We start from the raw sequence: 20,194 nt of genomic DNA, 5'->3' as shown, positions 1-20,194 counted from the left end.
GTAAATGATACTCTGAGCTCAGACACAAACGTATGTCCCACAAACCTATTTAAGCCATGAGAAACACTAGAGCAACTACCCGTGAAATAAATGCCCATGTTGGGGAACAGATCTGAAAGCACTGTGAATTGTAAGTATTTTATGTAGGAAGGTTAAATGCAACAGTTCATAGTTTATGTTCTGCCAACTTAACCATGAGCCTAATCTTTGTTACACTTTTTTCTATTATTAGCTGAGATTTAAGAGGCATTTGGAAGTGCCCCAGTTAGCTGGAAACAGATGGCCTATTCTCTCTCTTCTTAGAATCAACCAGAGAGCTCTACGGTAGCTGCTCAACTGTGGCTTCAGATTGTTTAGGGTTTTTTTGTTTGCTTGTCTTTTGTTTTTTTGGGGGGTTTTTTTGTACACGTAATGATGCCCTATTTTGGCAATTTACAATACTGTACAATCTTTCAATTAATCATTGCTTAAGTGAAATGCTATACTTTACTAATCAATGTTCAAAAACTTCCTATCTTACAAACTTTTCAACTTTTATGTAGACTATTATGAACTGGCAACCTCTGGACTAGTTTAATACAAGTGGCACATTTTTTTGACAGTACTAACAGTATATAATATTGCTTGCTCTGGAAGGTTGTATAGCAATGGAAATAGAGCACAAGTGATACATACATGAGAATGTGAAAATCTGCTATCTTTATCCCATCAGTATTTGCTGATGGATCTTCCCTCAAAGAATTAAAACAAATGAAAGATAAATTCAAAAAGTCACACTTTTTACACGGAATTTTGCTTTTAAAAAAGGTCAATCATTTGTGAAGAAGCATTGCAGAATATTATTTCACAAAATCTTAGATGTGAAAGCGAACCTAGAGATTACTCAATCCAATCACTTCATATTTAAGTTTAAGAAACTGAATTCTATGAAGGATCACATAGCTACTCAATTAGCAGCAAGACCAAGCATAGGACCCCAATTTCCTGACTCAAAGTCCAGTCTTTACTATTTTATGATTAATTACTTTTGTTTCAGATGTTTATCTCAAAAGTAGATTGTACTAATTCAGAAATGTAAGACACTTCTTATTTTGTGAGAATCGGTCTGACATTAGTGGGAATTCCAAGTCGTAACTGCTTTCCTGTCAAACTGGGACCTAAATTTATTGATGCCTTCTGAGTAAATCAATAAATCAACACTAAATGCCGTTACAGCTTTGTGACATTCCAGCCTTATCCTTGATTACATCTCATAAAATGGAAAAGGGGTGAAGGGTTGAGAGTGAGCTTTGGGAACCAAGTCTCTAACCTCTTTGACTCTATTTCTTAAATTAAAATGTGAAAAATTTATAGTTTAGTTAATAGTAATGTACCAATGTTAATTTTAAAGTTTTTACAAATGTGCTGTGATAACATATCAGCACTGGAGGAAACTAGGTGAAAGATGTGGGCTACACAGGTGCTCTCTGTACACTTTGAACTTTTGTGTAAATCTAAACTTATCTCAAAACAAAAAGTGTTTTTAAAGCAAAACGACAACAAAAACACCCCAAAAATTATAATCATGGGCACTAGATTAACCTTGAAACACAGAGACAGATATGTAAGTATGTTTCTTATCAATGATGTTTGTAATCAATGCTATGAAGTATAGATACTTTAAGAGCAATAGAGATGAAATCTCAAGCTTTTCTCTGATATTTGCTCTTATTAAGTATTCGTAGCAGTAACAAATACTTCACCAATAACCACCCCACCCTCATCTCCCTTACACAGACATAAAGACACACACACACTCAGACTTCTGAAACTTATCCTGATATCTCTCAGTCACTTCTGCAGCTGAGTAGTCCCATGCTTCAGGCCCTTGCTTAGGAGGCTGAAGGGGGTGGAGAAGCTCCCATGTTATGCCCCATCATAATCATTTTCTTCCAATGCTCTGCCTCTCCCAGCAAACTGCCTGCCACCTTTTGCATCACAAAAATCACAGTGCTTTTCCACCTCTCATCCTAATGAAGTCCACGAGGATGATTAAGTGGACCTTCAGAATTGTGGAGAGGGGGAAAAGAAATGTTAGTAAGAGTATTTTTTTATGCTTGGAATTTGCATTTGACACTTCTTAATTACTGTTAAAATAATATCCAGATTCTAAATACCAAGGCATACTATGTTTATATTGTAGATTGCGTTTGGATAATTCTGTTTTCTCTGGTATGATGTTATGCTTTTGGGACACATTTTCCCACTAAAGTGGGAAGTGCAAACCTATTTAATAATGATCTCAACACAGCACAATTTAAAATGATAATTGGAAATGATCTTTTGGACAGCATCACGAGATAACTATACAAATGAACTCTTGTATTGTTAATAATGTATTTAAAGCTTGAAAACTGCTAAGAATAAATCTTAAATGTTCTCACCACACACACACACAAAAAGATAACAATGTGAGTTCATGGATATGTTACTGGGCTTGATTGTGGTAATCATTTCATAACGTATATGTATATCGAAACATCATGTTGTATACCATAAATATATACAATTTTTATTTATCAATTATACCCCAATAAAACTGAAGAAAAAAAGAATCAAAATATTCCCAAAAGACCACTGGAGAAAAAAAATACAACAAAATGATTACTTCTGGGTTAAAATTCTGATAATGCCACTTTGAACAAGTTACTTAATGTCCCTGAGCCTTATTTTTCACATCTTTAAAGTAGAGATAACAATTCCTAAGTCTTTGTGATTATTAATGAAATAATGAACCAAAATGTCGGCTGTAATTGTACCTATTCCATAGGGTTAGTACACGTAAATGAGATGGGATGTACCATTTTTGCAGAGTATCTAGAGCACAGGTAGCACTTAGTAAAATGTTGACCATGTGCTAACCTGCTAACAAGGAAACCCTCACATGGGCTCCATTCTTGCTGCTAGCTAACTTCTTTTACAACATGGCTCATTCGTACTATATTAAGTAGAATACCATTTTGAATTATAGGTGTGATTAAGTACTTGCTGATTATTTCTACCCTTTCTCTCCACACATATATCGTTTAGCAAACATCTAAATCTGATTTAACAAGCTTATCTTTTACTAGGTGGTTTTTCATATTACTGAAGTATTTTATATAACCACAGAGATTCTCCATAGTTTTTCCTTAAATAACATGCTCGCATTCCTTATATTGAACGTAAAACGTGTTGATTTACCAAATGCTAACATAAATCAAAGTTTTTAGGAACACATCTGTTGTATAAAACAGATCACACCTGTACACATTGTTAATGCACACATATAAATAGTAAACCAAAGTATATTATTGTAGGAAATCTAAAGAGTAAAATAATAAACTCCTATTTAGAGTTAAAAGTATGTAATTAAGCAAAATACTGGGTCTATGGTAAGTATGCAATCGAAAAATACACCGACTGAATTATCATGCTAATGATAAACTCTTCTAGGAATGACTCTGAAGAGTCATTCTGTCTTTGAAATTGATTATTTATTTCATAAACCTATTGTATTCATGGAATCTATTTTACTAATTATGAGATTATTTTGTGATATCTTTTGTTTTTATCATAAGTCAGTGTCTTCAGTATATTTAGATTCTACTCTATGTTGTGTATGCTTTTTCATTCAAAATGTTCTTTAGGAAAAAAAAATTTGAGCAGAAACAGGCTGTCCTAGGACATCCTTTCCTTTAGAGACATGAGTTTCTCCAGCATAAAAAATGATTGGATTCCAAATTGGTTAAATATCATCTTCTGTAACAGTATAGTCACATGTTGTCTTGTTACCGTGGAACATGTGCTCTCATTTCAGAAGAGCCATTCTGTGAAAAAGTTTTATTTGGCCCACATAGCCAATCCCCGGATTTGTGGGTGTTACCTCCTTTCTGTGTTACCAGTTTTTTTCATCGTCATTATTGCTTCTGCTTCATCAGCTGTAACACAGTTTAGGGCAATCCTTTTAAAGAATGAGATGTTTCTCAAAATAGACAAAACAGTTGGCTAGACAGAAAAGAGACAGCAACAAAATTAGGTCAGTTGTTTGTCTGTGTGTTGCTCCCTGAACCACTTCAGAGACACACCATCTCACACATGTGTAAATGAACAGACATTGAGTAAGCATATCATCTGTGCATTCCAATACAAATTTGTATCCTATTTTATTAAGGAAAGTAAATGATATGCAAAGTGATTTCATTCAGAGAATACAGGACGAAAACAACCAAATAAATTCTTGGTTCAGACCCTCTTTAACAAGCCCTCTAGGTGTTTCTGATGCAAGCTAAAGGTTGAAAAACACTCCGTAGCAACACAGAAGGAATAAGGCACAGTACTTGCTCTTAAGCGCTTCTCCTTGGTCTCAAGGAATTCCCAGCTGCCTCAAATTTGCATTTTAATTACCTAGCACAGTTTTATCATATATAAGCTTAGTTGATAATGATAATATTATTACTGCTTAAGAGTGTAATGGTTTTTCATCTCTTCTTGAGCAGTCAGTCATTCAATGAAGTGTTTATTAGAAAGTAGTAGTTAGTATCCATTACAAAAAGCCTTATGAATCTCATGAGTTGAGCTGCATTGTTATTGCTTGTTGCAACACACACACATAGAAAGAGAGAATTATAAAATATAAAATCTTAAGGGACAAATATTTTCAATAAAGAATTTTAAAGTGATTTTTGTGTTGTGTTTAAATTCTAGATAATATTATTAAGCTTATACTTGCTATCTTCTCATGTTTATTAATATAGGTTGTTTACAGCTTTCTGACAGCATAATTAATATACAATTAACTATACATATTTATAAAGCATTTAATTTGATAAATTTTGACACATATATACATAGTATCATAAAACAGTTTGTAGAGGGGCTTTCAATTCTAATAGATTACAAGTATTCATTACTTGTGCAAGTTTTCCCCCTTCCAACCCTAATTTCAAAATAGGACTGCAGAGAAGGCTTCCTGAGTAAAGTAACATGAGCTGAGATTTGTAAGACAACTGGATACCTGCCCAAGTGAATACAAAGGGGAAGAGTTTTACAGAATGGAAATAAAGTCTATCTCACCTAGACTTCTAGACTTCTCACCCCTGACATCTAGACTCATGGCTGTTGTAATTTATCATCACATTGGGTTTTGAAATATTTACCCAATTTCTTTGTTTCTTCTTATAATTCCATATGAGATGAGCTTAACAGGTCAAGTGGAATACACAGCACTGTTTCTGAGAGTAGCCATCCCTGCAGTTTGTTTCTTGCATTAGAGTAACTTGTTTAGCTTTGACCATCAATCCACTCTGGAATTCATATTTATATGCTGTGTGTATTATAGAGAACAGCATGAGTAAAATTATATTTTCACTTTTAAAGAATGAAATCTAATAGCTTGCCTTTAATTTCCTTTTTATCTTCTTCTTCCCCTAAGCAAATTATTACCTCCCCAAATGTTCATTTATCATTACTCCCATGTGTTAATACTGAGACTTTACTTTTTGTTCTCTCATTTGCATTATTTCCTCCTTTGCAGGTTGGCTTCATGAGTTGGGAAAGAGACTGGAATCTCCATACTATGGCAACAATACCTTGGGGGGCCCATCGATCCGAAGTGCCTATATTGCCGCTCTGTACTTCACGCTGAGCAGCCTCACCAGCGTGGGTTTTGGGAACGTCTCTGCTAATACAGATGCAGAAAAGATCTTTTCCATCTGCACCATGCTGATTGGTGGTAAGAGAGCATCTTCTTTCATACCAAGAAGAGGAACTATGCCTGCCTAACTGTCACTGCTTGTTTGTTCTGTCCTGAAATACAATAAACTGATTAACATTGGAAGATTCTAAAAGCACTAATTAGTCTAGATGTAAAGCTGTAGTTGTCTCTGTGGTTCCATATAAAAAGAGACTTGAGAGATTAACACACTAGAGCATGCATTTAAGAAGAATGGAGCAAGATTAACACGTGGGGCTCCTCTTACGTAGAATCATTACCTCATCCAGCTTACTGTTTTAGCCTGCAAAGGTAAGATGAAGTAAGAGGTGGCTATGTAGGCAAACTTATAATACACATTTTCCCTGCCCACTAGGATATGTACTCTGGACAGTGGCTTAGAACCTGACTTTTCCTAGATCCTCCAACTTACTTTTACATATGCCCTCTTTCTGGGCCACAGGATCAAGTCCGTTTCAGACTCTTCACTCAGTTTCTTCATCTTTCAAGTGATGTACTAGGCAAGATGCAGTTGTGGTTCTTTCTATCCTGATGTAATGTTATATGACCGTAAATAAACATTGCTTTCTATAAAGCAAGGGTATTAGTAAGATCCAGCAGTACTTCTCCCAATAACAAAACAAATTTCATTAGATGTGAATTGTATTTTCAGTCTTCGCACTTCTCTCCCTAGTCAACTCTTTTATAAGAGACTCAATGAAAGAGGGTGGTTGATTCAGCAAACATCTATCCCCACTCCTGGAATGAAAGCCCCAAATACACTTACTTTGGAAAGCTCAAAACATTAAAAATTTAGGAAATTTGCCCAAAATGCTCTCTAGAGAATTTTATGACAATCAAAAAGAGCAACAAATATTTCTTATATGAACATAATGAAACAGTCTGCATTTTATACTTCTCTTCAAAGAAATCACATTTTTAAAGCATTAAGATATTTTTTAAAGCCAGTAAGTTCAATATTCAGTTAAACTAAGAGACTGCTGTAATTCATAAATATACATAAAGTCTGCAGAAACTGAGACTGGTAGATGGCAAACGTGAGGAGAGATGGGAAGACTTCACAAGAGGGTCTAGCGTGTCAAATCTCAGAAAGCATCAGCAAAAATACACTTCCTAAGTGTGAGGTTCATGATCCAAAGTGCAAAAGCTATCACCCTCCTTTATTGCAAGTAAGAGCACCAAGTGAGCAAGTTTGGTGGAGAAGTACAGAAGGCTCAACTCACAAAGAGTCACACGGACCATTCATATTTGCAGGGATCACGCTAACAACAGACAATAATTCAAAATATATTAATAAAGTTATTGCTGTTATTAAAGAAGACCACAAACAAAAATTAACTATCTTAGAAAAGATATAACAACAGAGGTTAAAGATACGCTAAAATAGCTAAGCAAAGACGTGAAAGAAAAAAGCAAAGCCATCTTATGCACAAAGATAAAACTGAAGGAAAAAAAGAATAGATATTGCAAAGAATATAATGAGTCATAAAGGATAAAAAGAAGGAAAGCAAAAGGAACTGAAGGGAAGGATGAAAAAGTGGAGAGAAAAAACAAAAAGAGACAGAGGGAGGAGAGGGAGAGAGATAAAGGATGGAAGGCAGGCAGGCAAAAGAAAGAAAAAGAGTGAGTGACAAAGACAGAAATAAACAAACTTAAAAAGAGTAGAGAAAACCCTAACCATAGAAAGCAGGCTAAGGAGAACCAACATATGTATATTGCTTGTTAATACATAAATAAATTTTAATAGGAGTCAGCAGATTCAAAGGAAGACTTTTCACTATATAGCATTTTACATAATTTTAAAAAAAATTTTTGATAACATGAATTATTGCATGTAATTTTTTTAAGCAGGAAGAAGAGAACAAGCTAGATAGAGGCACAATAGAAAGGAAGGAAAATAACAGGCTTGATTCAACCATTTACGTATTCAAATGTTGTATTAGTTAATTCTCACGCTGCTAATGAAGACATAACCAAGACTGGGCAATTTATAAAGAAAAAGAGGTTTAATGGATTCATGGTTCCACATGGCTGGGGAGGCCTCACAATCATGGTGGAAGACGATGGAGGAGCACAAGCACATTTTACTTGGCGGCAGGCAAGAGAGCACGTGCAGGGGAACTGCCCTTTATAAAACCATCAGATCTTGTGAGACTTATTTACTATTAGGAGAACAGCACAGGAAAAACCTGCCACCATGATTCAATTACCTCCCACTGGGTCCCTCCCCACAACACGTGGGGATTATGGGAGCTACAATTCAAGGTGAGATTTTGGTTGGGGACACAGCCAAACCATATCAAGTGTATGACCAAATACTTACTGAATGTCTATTATATGCCAACACCAATACAATATAAATAGTGAACATTTATTAGTTGTTTTTATGTTCCATTCTCTGTTGTAAGTGTTCTAACACAATGCCATAATTTTTAAAGCACATCTATGGGGTTGGCACTATTATTATTTCATATAACAAATAGACAATTTATTATACTATTTTCTCTGGACTCCAAACCCACCTTTATTTATTTTGCTTTGTAATGCTGGGGTTTGTACTCTGCAAAACTCATTCTTCTTTGCCAGCTGACCTCAGTTGCCTTCTCTTAGAGGAGGAACCAAGGGAAGACTGGCAGGCGGAGGAGGGGAGGAGGGACTGCCTGCTCTGGTGCACATGCTGTTCCCTCAGTGGAGGCGGGAACCTCAGCAGCAGCAGGTGGTTTCAGCCTTCATTCTCTGAACCAAACTCATTGGACCTCCTCAGACAATCTTGCATCAGTCAGGGGCACTATCTTGTCCAAAGAGAACCCTGGCTCCCTGACACTCCTCACAGCTCCTGCTCTGTGTTTCTATGTTCTGATAACTGCACTTCTTCCCTTTGTGTATCCAGCCCTAAGGGTTAAGCCTTCTACATTTGCTATGTCCATGTTACCTCTATGCTCCCTTTTTATTTATTCAGCCTTCCAACCCCAGGAAAACCAATTCTCTGTACTGAATTACTGCTGTTGAAATATTTAGTATAATTTCTTTCTTCTAAACCTTCCAACTGATGCAGATTGATATTATGCACATTTTTCAGATGACAAATCTAAAGTATGGAGAATTAAAGTAACTTTCCCAATGCCACACAACCAGTTAGTAAAGATGCAAGGTTTGAACCCAGGTGAATACTTACTTCTCTCCTTAAATATGTAAAGGGAAACTTTACTGAACTGTAAGACTGCTGTGATGGAGTATTAGGAGATGTTGAAGTCTACCTTGATCAAGTAAGCATTCTTTTTAGGCTAAAGTTCTGTTAATATTATCTGCCCCACAATATTCCCCTCAAAGCCTGTTTTAGCATGTCCTCTTAATGACCTTAATTCAAGATATCACTTTGAGTTTTGAACCTTACAATCAGAGATGGCTCCTACAGGCTTCCTTGCATGAGATGTGATATGAGTGTGTGGGTCTTAAGCAATTGATCACGCAGCATACAGTGAAATCAAAGAAGTATAAAAACAAACCTTCCCTCAAAGAGCTTATGATCCAGTTTGGAGGAGATAGGCTTAAACATGTGGAAAGAGTTTTAACGATACCAGGCAGTAAATGCTAAGTGCCACATCAGTTAGGAAGTTGAGAAGCAGTGAGAGTTTCTTGGAAAGACAGTGCCATGGCACAGTTGTTGAAGTAGCATGCTGGGGCTGCTGCAACTGTAACAAGCTCTTGGCTGATGTAGAGCAGTGACAGCCTAGGGAGCAGAGAACAGGAATTCTCATTTTCTGAAGAGCTACAATGTGCCAGGCCCTGTGGTGACTGTTTCGTATCCAGCATTATGACTTTTATAATTTCCATTCTCTGTGATAGCCCATATTTCAGCCAAGCAAAATCACAAGCATTTTGCAGATGAACAGTCTATACTTATTTAATATTTGCCCATGTTTCTTCTACTCCTGATGATAATTTTGGGAAATGCTCAAAGCCTAATTCTACTAATTTGACATTTCAAAAAATCCATAAGATAATTGAGCTTATTATCTATTGATCCACTTACTGTATTGTGAGTAGTACTGAATCAAAAATTGTTAATGCACAAACTATTCCCTGCTGTTCTCTGTAGGTAGGTGCGACACTGATCACAAGGCCAAAAGATATGGGAAATAATCTGATAATGTCACTTTGTTTCTTGTTTGTTGAATGTTTATTGAGCAAATGTCCTGGTGCAAAATCAGTGCTCATTGGTAAGTGGCATTAAAAAATTTAGGTGACCCGAGCAGCACTTAGGAAACTATTCATTTGAAAGTCAAATGCCATCTAAGTGACTTGAATTTATTAGTTAAAGCTTTCATATTTGTATTTGTGGGGAAATAATTTTATATTATTGTGAAAATTACCCTGGCTAGGAAAAATGATGCCTGCATTTTAATATTTCCTAATTAACTAATTAATTGTAAAATGTTGATAACTAATCATAAGAGCTCACACTGTTGAGCACTTTGTTCATTTAATTCTCATAATACTGTGAGATAGAGATTATTAATACCCCAATTTAGACATAAGGCAGAAGAGATTTAGTGAGTTTAAATCCAGGACTCACTAAGACCTGGCAAACTTCTTCTAAAATATTCATTTGATTGTGTACTATAAATTTATTTTGTTTACTTAATTTTTATAAATATAAACAAATAATTTATTTTTAAAAAGAAAAATCTAAAATTTGTGTTACCATAGACTTAAGTCTAGGGTATCTCACTAGGAATCCCCCACACAAGGCTGATGAAATTGCTAATGGCAAGGATGCAATATACTAGAAAAATCGGCAGTAGCAATATTAAATGAGAAAGGGGACTGGCAAAACTCCAGATAATTATCAAGGACAGAGATAGTACTGCTCAGTGAGAAGAAATGGGTGAAAAAATGCTGAATGGATCCACCTAGGAGTCCTCTGGGAACCCACCAGAATTTCCACAGGAGTTGTACAGGTTTTGTTTTATATATATATAAATATATATATATATATACACACACATATATATACATATATATACATATATGTGTGTGTGTATATGTATATAAACATAAACTTTATATATGTATATATATAAAATTTTCATTTAAGATGCCATATAAACTTCCATATAAGCATCTGTAATTATGGAGTGTATAAACCACTAACATATGGGAGGAATATTTAAAACTATATAAATCAGAGTGATTTAAAGCAAAAATAATTTCTAAAAATTATACATAGACAAAACCATGTGAACTTTGAGAACACCCAAAACAAATAAGTAATCCTAATAGCTTCAGATGAATATTAGAGTTAATGAGCGAATTCAGTAAGGTTTATGGACACAAGATCAATATGCAAAAAATCAACTGCATTTCTATATATAGAGTAACAAATTAGAAATAAAATATAAAAAATGATTACAAATAATTAAATACGTATGAATAATTATAACTAAAAATTTGTAAGATTTCTATACAGAAAATTACAAAACATTAGTGAGAAAATAATGGAAGGATGTACAATGGTGATGGTTGCTAACAATGGACTCAACATTGCGAAAATATCAGTTGTATTCAAAGTAGTCTAAAGATTCAATGCAATCCCAATAAAAATTCCAGTAGATGTGTGTTTGTGTGTGGGTGTGTTTGAAAATTGACAAGTTGTTTCTAAAAATCAGTGGAAAAGAGCTAAAACCAGTCAAAGCTATCATGAAAAAGAACAAAATTGGAAGATTTGTGCTACAGATATCAAAATGTATTTCAAAGTTACAGTAATTAAGAGTGTATGGTATTTGTTCAATAACAGACCAATAGGCCAATGAAATAGAACAGAGTTCAGAAACAGACTCACACATATGTTGTCACTTCATTTGTGATATGGATGCTACTTTCAGTAAATGTTGTTGGGCCAAATGTTTATCTACCTGTTGGAAGACAACCTTGGTCCCTCTTAAAACTGTACATAAAAATTAATTCCAGGTGGATTTTGACCTAAATTTAGGAGGGAAAACATTAAAACTTCTAAAAGGTAATATAGGAGAATATTTTTATGACCTCTGATTTGGCAAAGGTTTCCTAATCATGACACAAAAAGCCCTAGCCATAAAGGAAAAGAATGATAAATTGAACTGCAGAACTTCTTTTTTATCAAAAGACCTTATTATAAATGTGAAGAGAGAAGCTACAGGATAGGAGAAGATATTTTCAAATGTTTATCTGACAAAGGACTCTCATCTACTATATATAAAGAATTGTTAAATCAATAAGAGAAAAATCAATCAACTCCCTGAAATAGGCAAAAGCTTGGAAAAAACACCTCAAAAGTAGATTTCCAATACCTGAGTAGATGACAAACATATAAAAAGGTGCTCAACATCATTAATCAGGAACATGCAAATTAAAACCAAAATTAGAGACCATTTTTGTTCACCAAAATGATATGTTTAAAAACCCTGCAACCCTAAGTGTTTGAGAGATTAATGAAACACCTTGACCTCCTCTCCTATACTGTTGAGGGGCATGTCAGTCGATACAACTTTGTCAACATCTACCATATCTGAATATACCTCTACTCTGTGATTCAACAATTCCACTTCTGAATATATAACCAATGGAAATGCATACATATATACTTCAGGGTATACACACAGATGTCTATAAAAGCATTTTTGTAAGAATCTCAAACTGGGAATGTCCATTAATAGGAGAATAAATAAGTAAATTGTGAAATGCCTATTCAAGAGAGCATTATACACTAATAAGAGTAAATGAACTACTATGTCATGGAACCTTATGGATAAATCTTACAAACTCAATGCTCAACAGAGAAGCCAGACAGAAAAAAAGTACATACTGTATGATTTTGTTTAGAGAAAGTTTATAGATAGGCAAAGCTTATTAATTGTAATATAATTGGTAACTGTGGTTACCTTTGGTGAAGGGATTGGTTAGTGATTGTGAAGGGGACACAGGGAAGCCTCCAGGATACTAATACTTGGTTTATTTATCTCGGGTGGTGGGAGGTAGTGATTCTATAGCTATGTTTACTTTGAAAAATCTCAATGAGCTTCACATTTAGCAAATGTGTAACTTGTTCTATATGTATCTTTGATTTTAATTTTACCTTGTAAAATTTTAATAGATGAGCTAAAAATAATATATCAAGCATGAGTTAAGAAGCTAGGTAATAGTGAGCTAAGTTCTTGCCTTTCATATCAGATTGTTTTTAGGTTTGTCTTAACAATAATGAGTCAAGCAATGGAGTACAATTATATTGTCCAAAATTTTGGTGATAACTGCAAAAATACCCAAAAAAAATCATTTTAAAAGGTTGACTTTAGAGAGTGAGATGGGGATGAAGGGATGGGTTTGGGGATGGACTATTTATCATAGATTTTCTAAACCATTTGCTTACAATTATAAAACTTTTTAAAGAAAGTATCAAACTACCAGAGGCACATTTCAGTTCCATAAATATTTATTGCATACTTAAATTATGCCAAGAGCTGTGCTAGATGCAGGGAAAACAAAGATGACTAAGATATGATACTTTCTTTCAAGGAGTTCACAGTTTAATAATGGAAATAGGTACTTAAGCAGATGATGTCCTTTCTTTTTAATTTCTATTTTTTTCTATTATAATGCACATTTAGAAAAGACTGGAAAACAGAAAAATAAAATTACACATAGTCTCATTATCAAAAGATAGTTTTCCAGAATTTCCATACATATATAACTATTTTTTGAAATATGTATGTATAACTATTCATATTTTTCACAACCAGACAAAATATACAGAAAAGATTTTCTCATGTCTTTAAAAATTATTTCATACTAAGCAGTGACTGCTTATAGTCACCTAATGAGTTTGCCCCAGTTGATAGTCATCAGCACAGTCTTGGAGGTTGGATAAAGCTTCCTAGTAAAGATCGTTCATCACTGAGAACATATTCAGTTTCAATGAAGCATTATTATCACAAAGTAATCAAGGCTTCCGTCGGGTCCCCCCACTGAATACACACACACTACCCTGACATAGTTTTATTGGACCCATATGATGAGCTATTGTGTTCACAAATTCAGGCTGTTCTCAAGATGTCTTTGCACTGCCATTTAAATTCATTATTTAAGAAATTTTTCTCATCTCTATTCTCTCTGCCATCTGCCATCCACAAGCCAGTGTACTTATAACCAAGAATGGAAATTTCCAGGGCAATGAGGAGGTGGGAAAGAGAAGGAGGGCAGCTAAGATTACCCAAAACCTGAGCTCTGGCCTCCTTTTATATCAGTAGAAAACGCCCCCTACTTAGCCTCCAAAGCCATTGCAAAATAGTTGGCTAAAGTAATTAGCAATGATGTTATACTCCAGGAGATAAGTGTTGTCCAAAATTCAGGAAAAGAAAGAGAAGGGGGAACAAAAAGGGGAAAGGAAATGAAAAGAGAAAGGAAAAGACAAAGGGAAAGAGAAAGAAAAAGCCAGGCAGTTCTATAGAAGCACTTCTTTCATTTGAGAACCGCTTACTTTCTTCTTAGATGCCAATTGCTGAGGTTCCTTCCAGGACCTGATACTGAGATGAGATTTTACAAAATGCATTTTATGCAAAACTCCAACACAAAAAAAAAAGAGACGCCCACACACTCAGCAGGTCTAACACTCAAGAATTATATACATCAAATTTGCTAGAAATAAAAGAAAAGTAAGTGATAATTTCCAAACTGACCTGGATATAGAAGTTCTTGAGTCAAACTTTGATAACAGATGGAATGATTTTTCCTGACAGTTACACACACTCTTTGCCAGGGTGAAATGATAACCGGTGACAGAATGGTCATAACAACTTTGGAAAATGAAAGGCTATGAGGACCAGAATTTTATTTTTTTAACTACTTAAATTAGAAGTAGTTATCTATGCTGAAATGAGACTTTGAAATTGTGGTGACTCAGACATAGACTAGTACTTTTCAACAACACTTATGAATGCTACAATTAATCCAGTAATTCATTTTACTAATAAAATACAACTAGGATGCTAAATAATCTGAACATATTACTTCTCTTACTTTAAGTGCTTTACACATTATAATTAAGCAAAGCAAAGTTAAAATCATACAGATAATTAAGGAAAGCAGTGTTAAAATAAATGAAACAGAATTGTTCTCTGTACTCGATTTAATCTCCATGAAAAGACTATTACATAGTGTTAAAGATGGTAGGGCTTCCAAACACTTAGCCCATAGGTATATTAAGGGTGCCTGAAATCGATGTTTAATTTCTTTGACTTGGAGCAGAATCAGTTCTTTTCTTTGGTGAGTGTTTATCATAAGTAGAGCTCTTATCTTCCAAATAAAAGACTTAAGCATCAGAACTGCTGTGCTTCTAAAACAATACAGAAGAGTGAACCTCTATTTAGAATCTACAAAGAACAAATCCAACATTTAGTTGTTACATGATATATATTTTTCATGGAATATTTTTGACCTGCTGGGAAACACTTAATTTTTGAACATTTAGGAATAATACATACTTATACATTCTTGCGTGTATCAAGCATTTATTGAGTATGTTTTGAATTTATTTCATCAATAAGTTGTGTCTACTAAGAGCCGCTCTTTACTATTAAAGAGGTTGCAGGAAAACCTTAAATCTGAGTCATTTTCCCCAAATTTAATTGCATTGAGCATGCTGAAAATTCATAACATTTTTCACTTTCATAAGGAAAATTAACATAAATTGAGCAAATACTGTGTTTCATACATATACTAGGCACTTTTTAAAAAATACACTTGTCTTTAAATCTTGAATTAGCCCTATGAGTAAGGGCTATTTAACATAATGAGTATGCCCATTTAACATGAATCTGTTTAAAGGAATTATGTAACCTACCAAGTTCACACAATTAGGAAGTAGCAAAATCAGTATTCAAATCCAGATCTGTCTGATTCTGAAGTTCATCTTCTCTCTGCAACATTATATTGCTCCTTGTATATAGACCCTAAGTTTAACGCTATTCTAGTAGCTTTTCCAAAATACTGAGGTCTTGTTATGAAGGGAGTGATTTTATAGACATAGTGACCATTATTCCATAGAGAAATTATGTATTACCTAGGAAATAATTTTAATTCCAGTGTGAGATTAGAATTAAATTAGTATGCCAGTGATGGTAATTTCTGATCAATGTAGGGGGAGAACAAGATTTGAATTGGGGAGGTCCTGAAATAGGAAGATAGAAGTAATAATATGTTGACATATTTGCACTAATGTATCCATTATGATGCTAAGAAATTTTTAACATAGCTCCTTGGGCACTAAGGTTTTGATACATGTACATTTTGATAGATCCTAATAGACAAGCTACTAAATGTTTAGTCTTTTTTTAAGCCCCAAATTACTGAAACAGATGATTTTACCCAACACATAAGCTTCATACCTCATTCCTAATCCTGTCCCAGAATAAGGATCAGGGATAAAATCTGAATATTACTTAGAGTTGAATTATCCATAAATATCAACGTGTTTGACCCTCATATCTCTCTCAGTTTCACAGTTCCAGGTATGTCCAAGGCCTTCTTGGATTATCTGCTGGTTTAGAAACAATTTCGGTTTCATTCTGCTAATGACTAGTGAGTGCAAAATCCTGTCATGCCTTCTCTGACTTGAGGATACCTAGCTGCTTCCCAAAGTGGGTAATTCCTGGAATACGAGGTCCATCCTTTCACTCTACTGTTCTCCAGAAGAAATACCCACCCTAAATCTCCATATGCCCTCAAATTCTGGTGAACAGAATTGTTCATGTCGTTACACTTTGATGGTAGGTTTGGGACAGGCCAAAAGGGCAGGCTTAGCAAGAAAGTGGAGGTTAAATGCTATCTGGTTGACAAACCTCACTGAAACAAGAGTCTCATATATATATATATACCCTGCTGGTGCATCTCATGGTGGCAACAAGGACTGTAAGCAGAATACCTCTTTTTCTCTGTGAATTCATTTGTTTCTTGAATGGTCTCAAATTTTCCAATATCTCCCTCAAAATTAAAATAATTGCAGAGCTGGGGTTGGGCTGGGTATTGGAGCTTCACACTGCTCAAGAAATCCTCAGTTACATTTTTAACAACTTCCTCCATATCTGCATTAATATAAATGTATCATATTTAATATTCTAAAACGAATTTTAAATGATGGCTTTTTGAGGGGGTGAGACTAAAATTCCCACAAAGGCTAACTAGTTAAAATAGACTTATTTCAAAAATTTATTTCATCTGTTACTATTATAAAAGTAATTATTAAACTATAACTTTATAGCTTTTCTATCAAACAATGAAGACTATTTTATTGTAACTATTAAACTATACATAACTATTAAAATAATATAGACACAAATCGAGTTCAAATAAAAGTTTCTCATAACCAGGATGGCAGCTAGCAGATTAAGCGTAAATCAAAGGGGCCTGTTTTGCATATGATTGAGTATTTTTAAAGATATTTTTACTCTGATCAAGCCATATGGAATCAAAGTGACTGCTTCAGGATGTACCCTGTGACACACTGTCTGTACCAAAATGCTTGTACCAAAATAGCTGTATCAACATGGCCATGTAACCACGCTCTGCTCTGATCCAGGATAAACTGTAAATTTAGATGTAAGTGGTGGGCCCCACCGTCACATTTCTCTTCCATTATATACTGTGTTGTTCTTTCTAGCCTTGATGCACGCCTTGGTGTTTGGAAACGTGACAGCAATCATACAGAGGATGTACTCCAGATGGTCCCTCTATCACACTAGAACTAAGGATCTGAAAGATTTCATCCGTGTCCATCACTTGCCCCAACAACTCAAGCAGAGGATGCTCGAATATTTTCAAACAACCTGGTCAGTCAACAATGGAATAGATTCAAATGAGGTAATGTTCATTTCTCATGTTGTTTTCAGGCAGAAAGCACATATTCTAAGGTAAAAGCAAGGTGCTCTAATGCAGGTATCAGAAGTGAAAAGCATACCAACTTCTTTATTCCTTTACCTTTTTAATTATTCATGAATCCCAATCCATCTTCTTTCACTTGCTTTGGCTTGTGTTTTCACAATGCCAATTTGGATTGACCGAAGTTTTATATTAACTTGCTGCTTATTCAATCAGGTGGACTTATTTTCCTTCTTATTGTCTCTTTTCAAAGGAATCAATTCTTACGATAATTTAACAGCGTAATCTAGGATAATTATATTAATCAAGTTTCTGTTTGCCTTAACATCAATAAAGTTAAAAAACTCCATCAAAGGGGTTATCTTTATACTTCCAGAAACATCCCAGACTGCCACTATAAAAAAGGTATTATATAAATCAACCAACTATTTCATCAACCCACCAGCCAAACCTGTAACCAACATTTTAGTAGTGATTAATTGGTTTCTCCTCTCTTCGTATAATCACCAGTGGGTCCAAATTCCATATCTTCTGTCCTGACTAGGACTCTCTGTGAGAAGCAAGTCACAATGAGTTATATGTTTTCCTGCTAGAGCCTTTTTTTAATTTGTTCTATTTCTCCACACTTCTTATCAGCTGATTATTCAGTAGCACATAATTGAAATCACAGTCACTGAAAAATCTCTCCAGGATTATACATACTTAGATTTCCTCTTCTGTATGCTGGATGGCCAAACAGCAGGAGACAGTAGGAAGAGCATCCCTGCTGTCTTGCAAAGTAAATCAGTTAGACTACACTTATCCCAATTTGATTTCCTCCTTCATCTTCTCTGACAGCTTTTGAAAGACTTTCCAGATGAACTGCGTTCTGACATCACTATGCACTTGAACAAGGAGATCTTACAGTTGTCCCTTTTTGAATGTGCCAGCCGGGGCTGCCTCAGGTCTCTGTCTCTACACATCAAAACCTCTTTCTGTGCTCCGGGGGAGTATCTGCTGCGTCAAGGGGATGCTTTGCAGGCCATCTACTTTGTATGCTCGGGCTCCATGGAAGTTCTTAAAGACAGCATGGTGCTGGCTATTCTTGGTAGGTCTGAATTGAAAAACTTGTATGAAATTTGACTCTGGAGCATAAATTAAGAAGATGAAATGGGGAAAAAACTGCTATTGAGAGTAGGAAAAGAACAGATGAAGACATGAACTCAGGAGTATTCCTCATATGAGTTTAGTGTGCCTAAGTGTTATATCCAACATATTATTTAATTCTTGCAAAAAAATCCAGTAGTACAAATATTATCTCCATTTTAGACATGAATAAATAGTACTTTAGTTAACTAGCCCAGATCACCTAGTAAGAAAATAAACTCAGTTATTTTTTATTCCTAAAGCCAAATTATTAATCATGATATATACTGCCTTCTGGTGAAATAGCTGCTCAGTTTTAAGAGGGCATTTATTTTTGTGGAAAATTAATTCAAAGAACACAAAAATTAAATTGTACCTGTACTAGAAATAGAGCAAAGGTGACTATGTTTCAAGAAAAAGCTCTCATAGCAGTCATTAACCTAATACTGTCAAGGTGACTATAGGCTCTTTTTACTTCCTTAAAGAAAACTTACAAGATATATTGTGAAAATTTTGCGCCACAGAGTTGACTCTCAATATTAATACATAATTGGTCTTCATTGAAATATAAAAGGCAGTTGACAAAAATGGCATGCAGAGTTAATGTATTAAAAATCTTATTTACAATTTTATGTAGGGCTCTTTTAAAAATCACTCTAGGCTGGGCACGGTGGCTCGTGCCTGTAATCCTAGCGCTTTTGGAGACGAGGCAGGTGGATTGCTTGAGCCCATGAGTTCAAGACCGGCCTGGGCAACATGGACAGACCCTGTCTCTACTAAAAATACAAATAATTAGCTGGCCATGGTGGCAGGAGCCTGTAGTTCCAGCTACCTGGGAGGCTGAGATGGGAGGATCACTTGAGTCCGAGAGGTGGAGGGTGCAGTAAGCCAAGATAGCGCCACTGAACTCCAGCCTGAGTGCAGAGAGAGAGAAACAGTGTCTCAAAAAAAAATCACTCTAATTTTTGTTTGTTTATTCACATAACGTTTATTGAGGACTTATGAATGAATTCAGTACTGGTCTAAACAGTGATAATGCAGCAAAAAAGAAATGGCCAAAATCCTTGCCTGCATGAAAATTAAACTGAAGTGGAGGATATGATGGGGTCTGAGACCAGCCCCTTGGCTGGTAGTAATGATGGTGAGAGGCAGGTGAATTCAGGATGTATTTCAAACACCAATATAAAACACAATATTTAGAGTTTGTGCTAATAAAAGGGGGTGAATTCAGTACTTTTTTATTTTTAATTTTTAAGAACCTTATATTTGTAAACAATTACTTGCAAAGTGTGTTCACACACAAGGTCTCATTTAAGCCTTTACAACACAGAGAGACAGATAGTGAAGGTATTTTCTCTGATTTTTCTAAAGTCAAAGCTAACCTAAGACTTTGGACTCTGTATTCAGCAT

At 35.0% G+C, this 20,194-nt stretch overlaps 1 protein-coding gene across 12 annotated transcripts in view; it reads left to right on the top strand.

Moving 5' to 3' along the window:
• KCNH8 (potassium voltage-gated channel subfamily H member 8) overlaps positions 1 to 20,194 on the top strand; it is a 395,129-nt gene that overhangs the window by 297,460 nt on the left and 77,475 nt on the right. For all 12 annotated transcript variants that reach the window (XM_054552527.2, XM_054552526.2, XM_054552530.2 and 9 more), the window contains 3 exons: positions 5,555 to 5,752; positions 17,442 to 17,641; positions 18,497 to 18,746. In XM_054552527.2, coding sequence (XP_054408502.2) covers positions 5,555 to 5,752; positions 17,442 to 17,641; positions 18,497 to 18,746 — 648 coding nt within the window. The remainder of the gene's footprint in view (positions 1 to 5,554; positions 5,753 to 17,441; positions 17,642 to 18,496; positions 18,747 to 20,194) is intronic.

Source organism: Pongo abelii, chromosome 2, assembly GCF_028885655.2.
Source record: "Pongo abelii isolate AG06213 chromosome 2, NHGRI_mPonAbe1-v2.0_pri, whole genome shotgun sequence".
Taxonomy (NCBI): Eukaryota; Metazoa; Chordata; class Mammalia; order Primates; family Hominidae; genus Pongo; species Pongo abelii.
The sequence above is the reverse complement of the archived record's forward strand: the minus strand, read 5'-3'. Positions and strand labels throughout refer to the sequence as shown.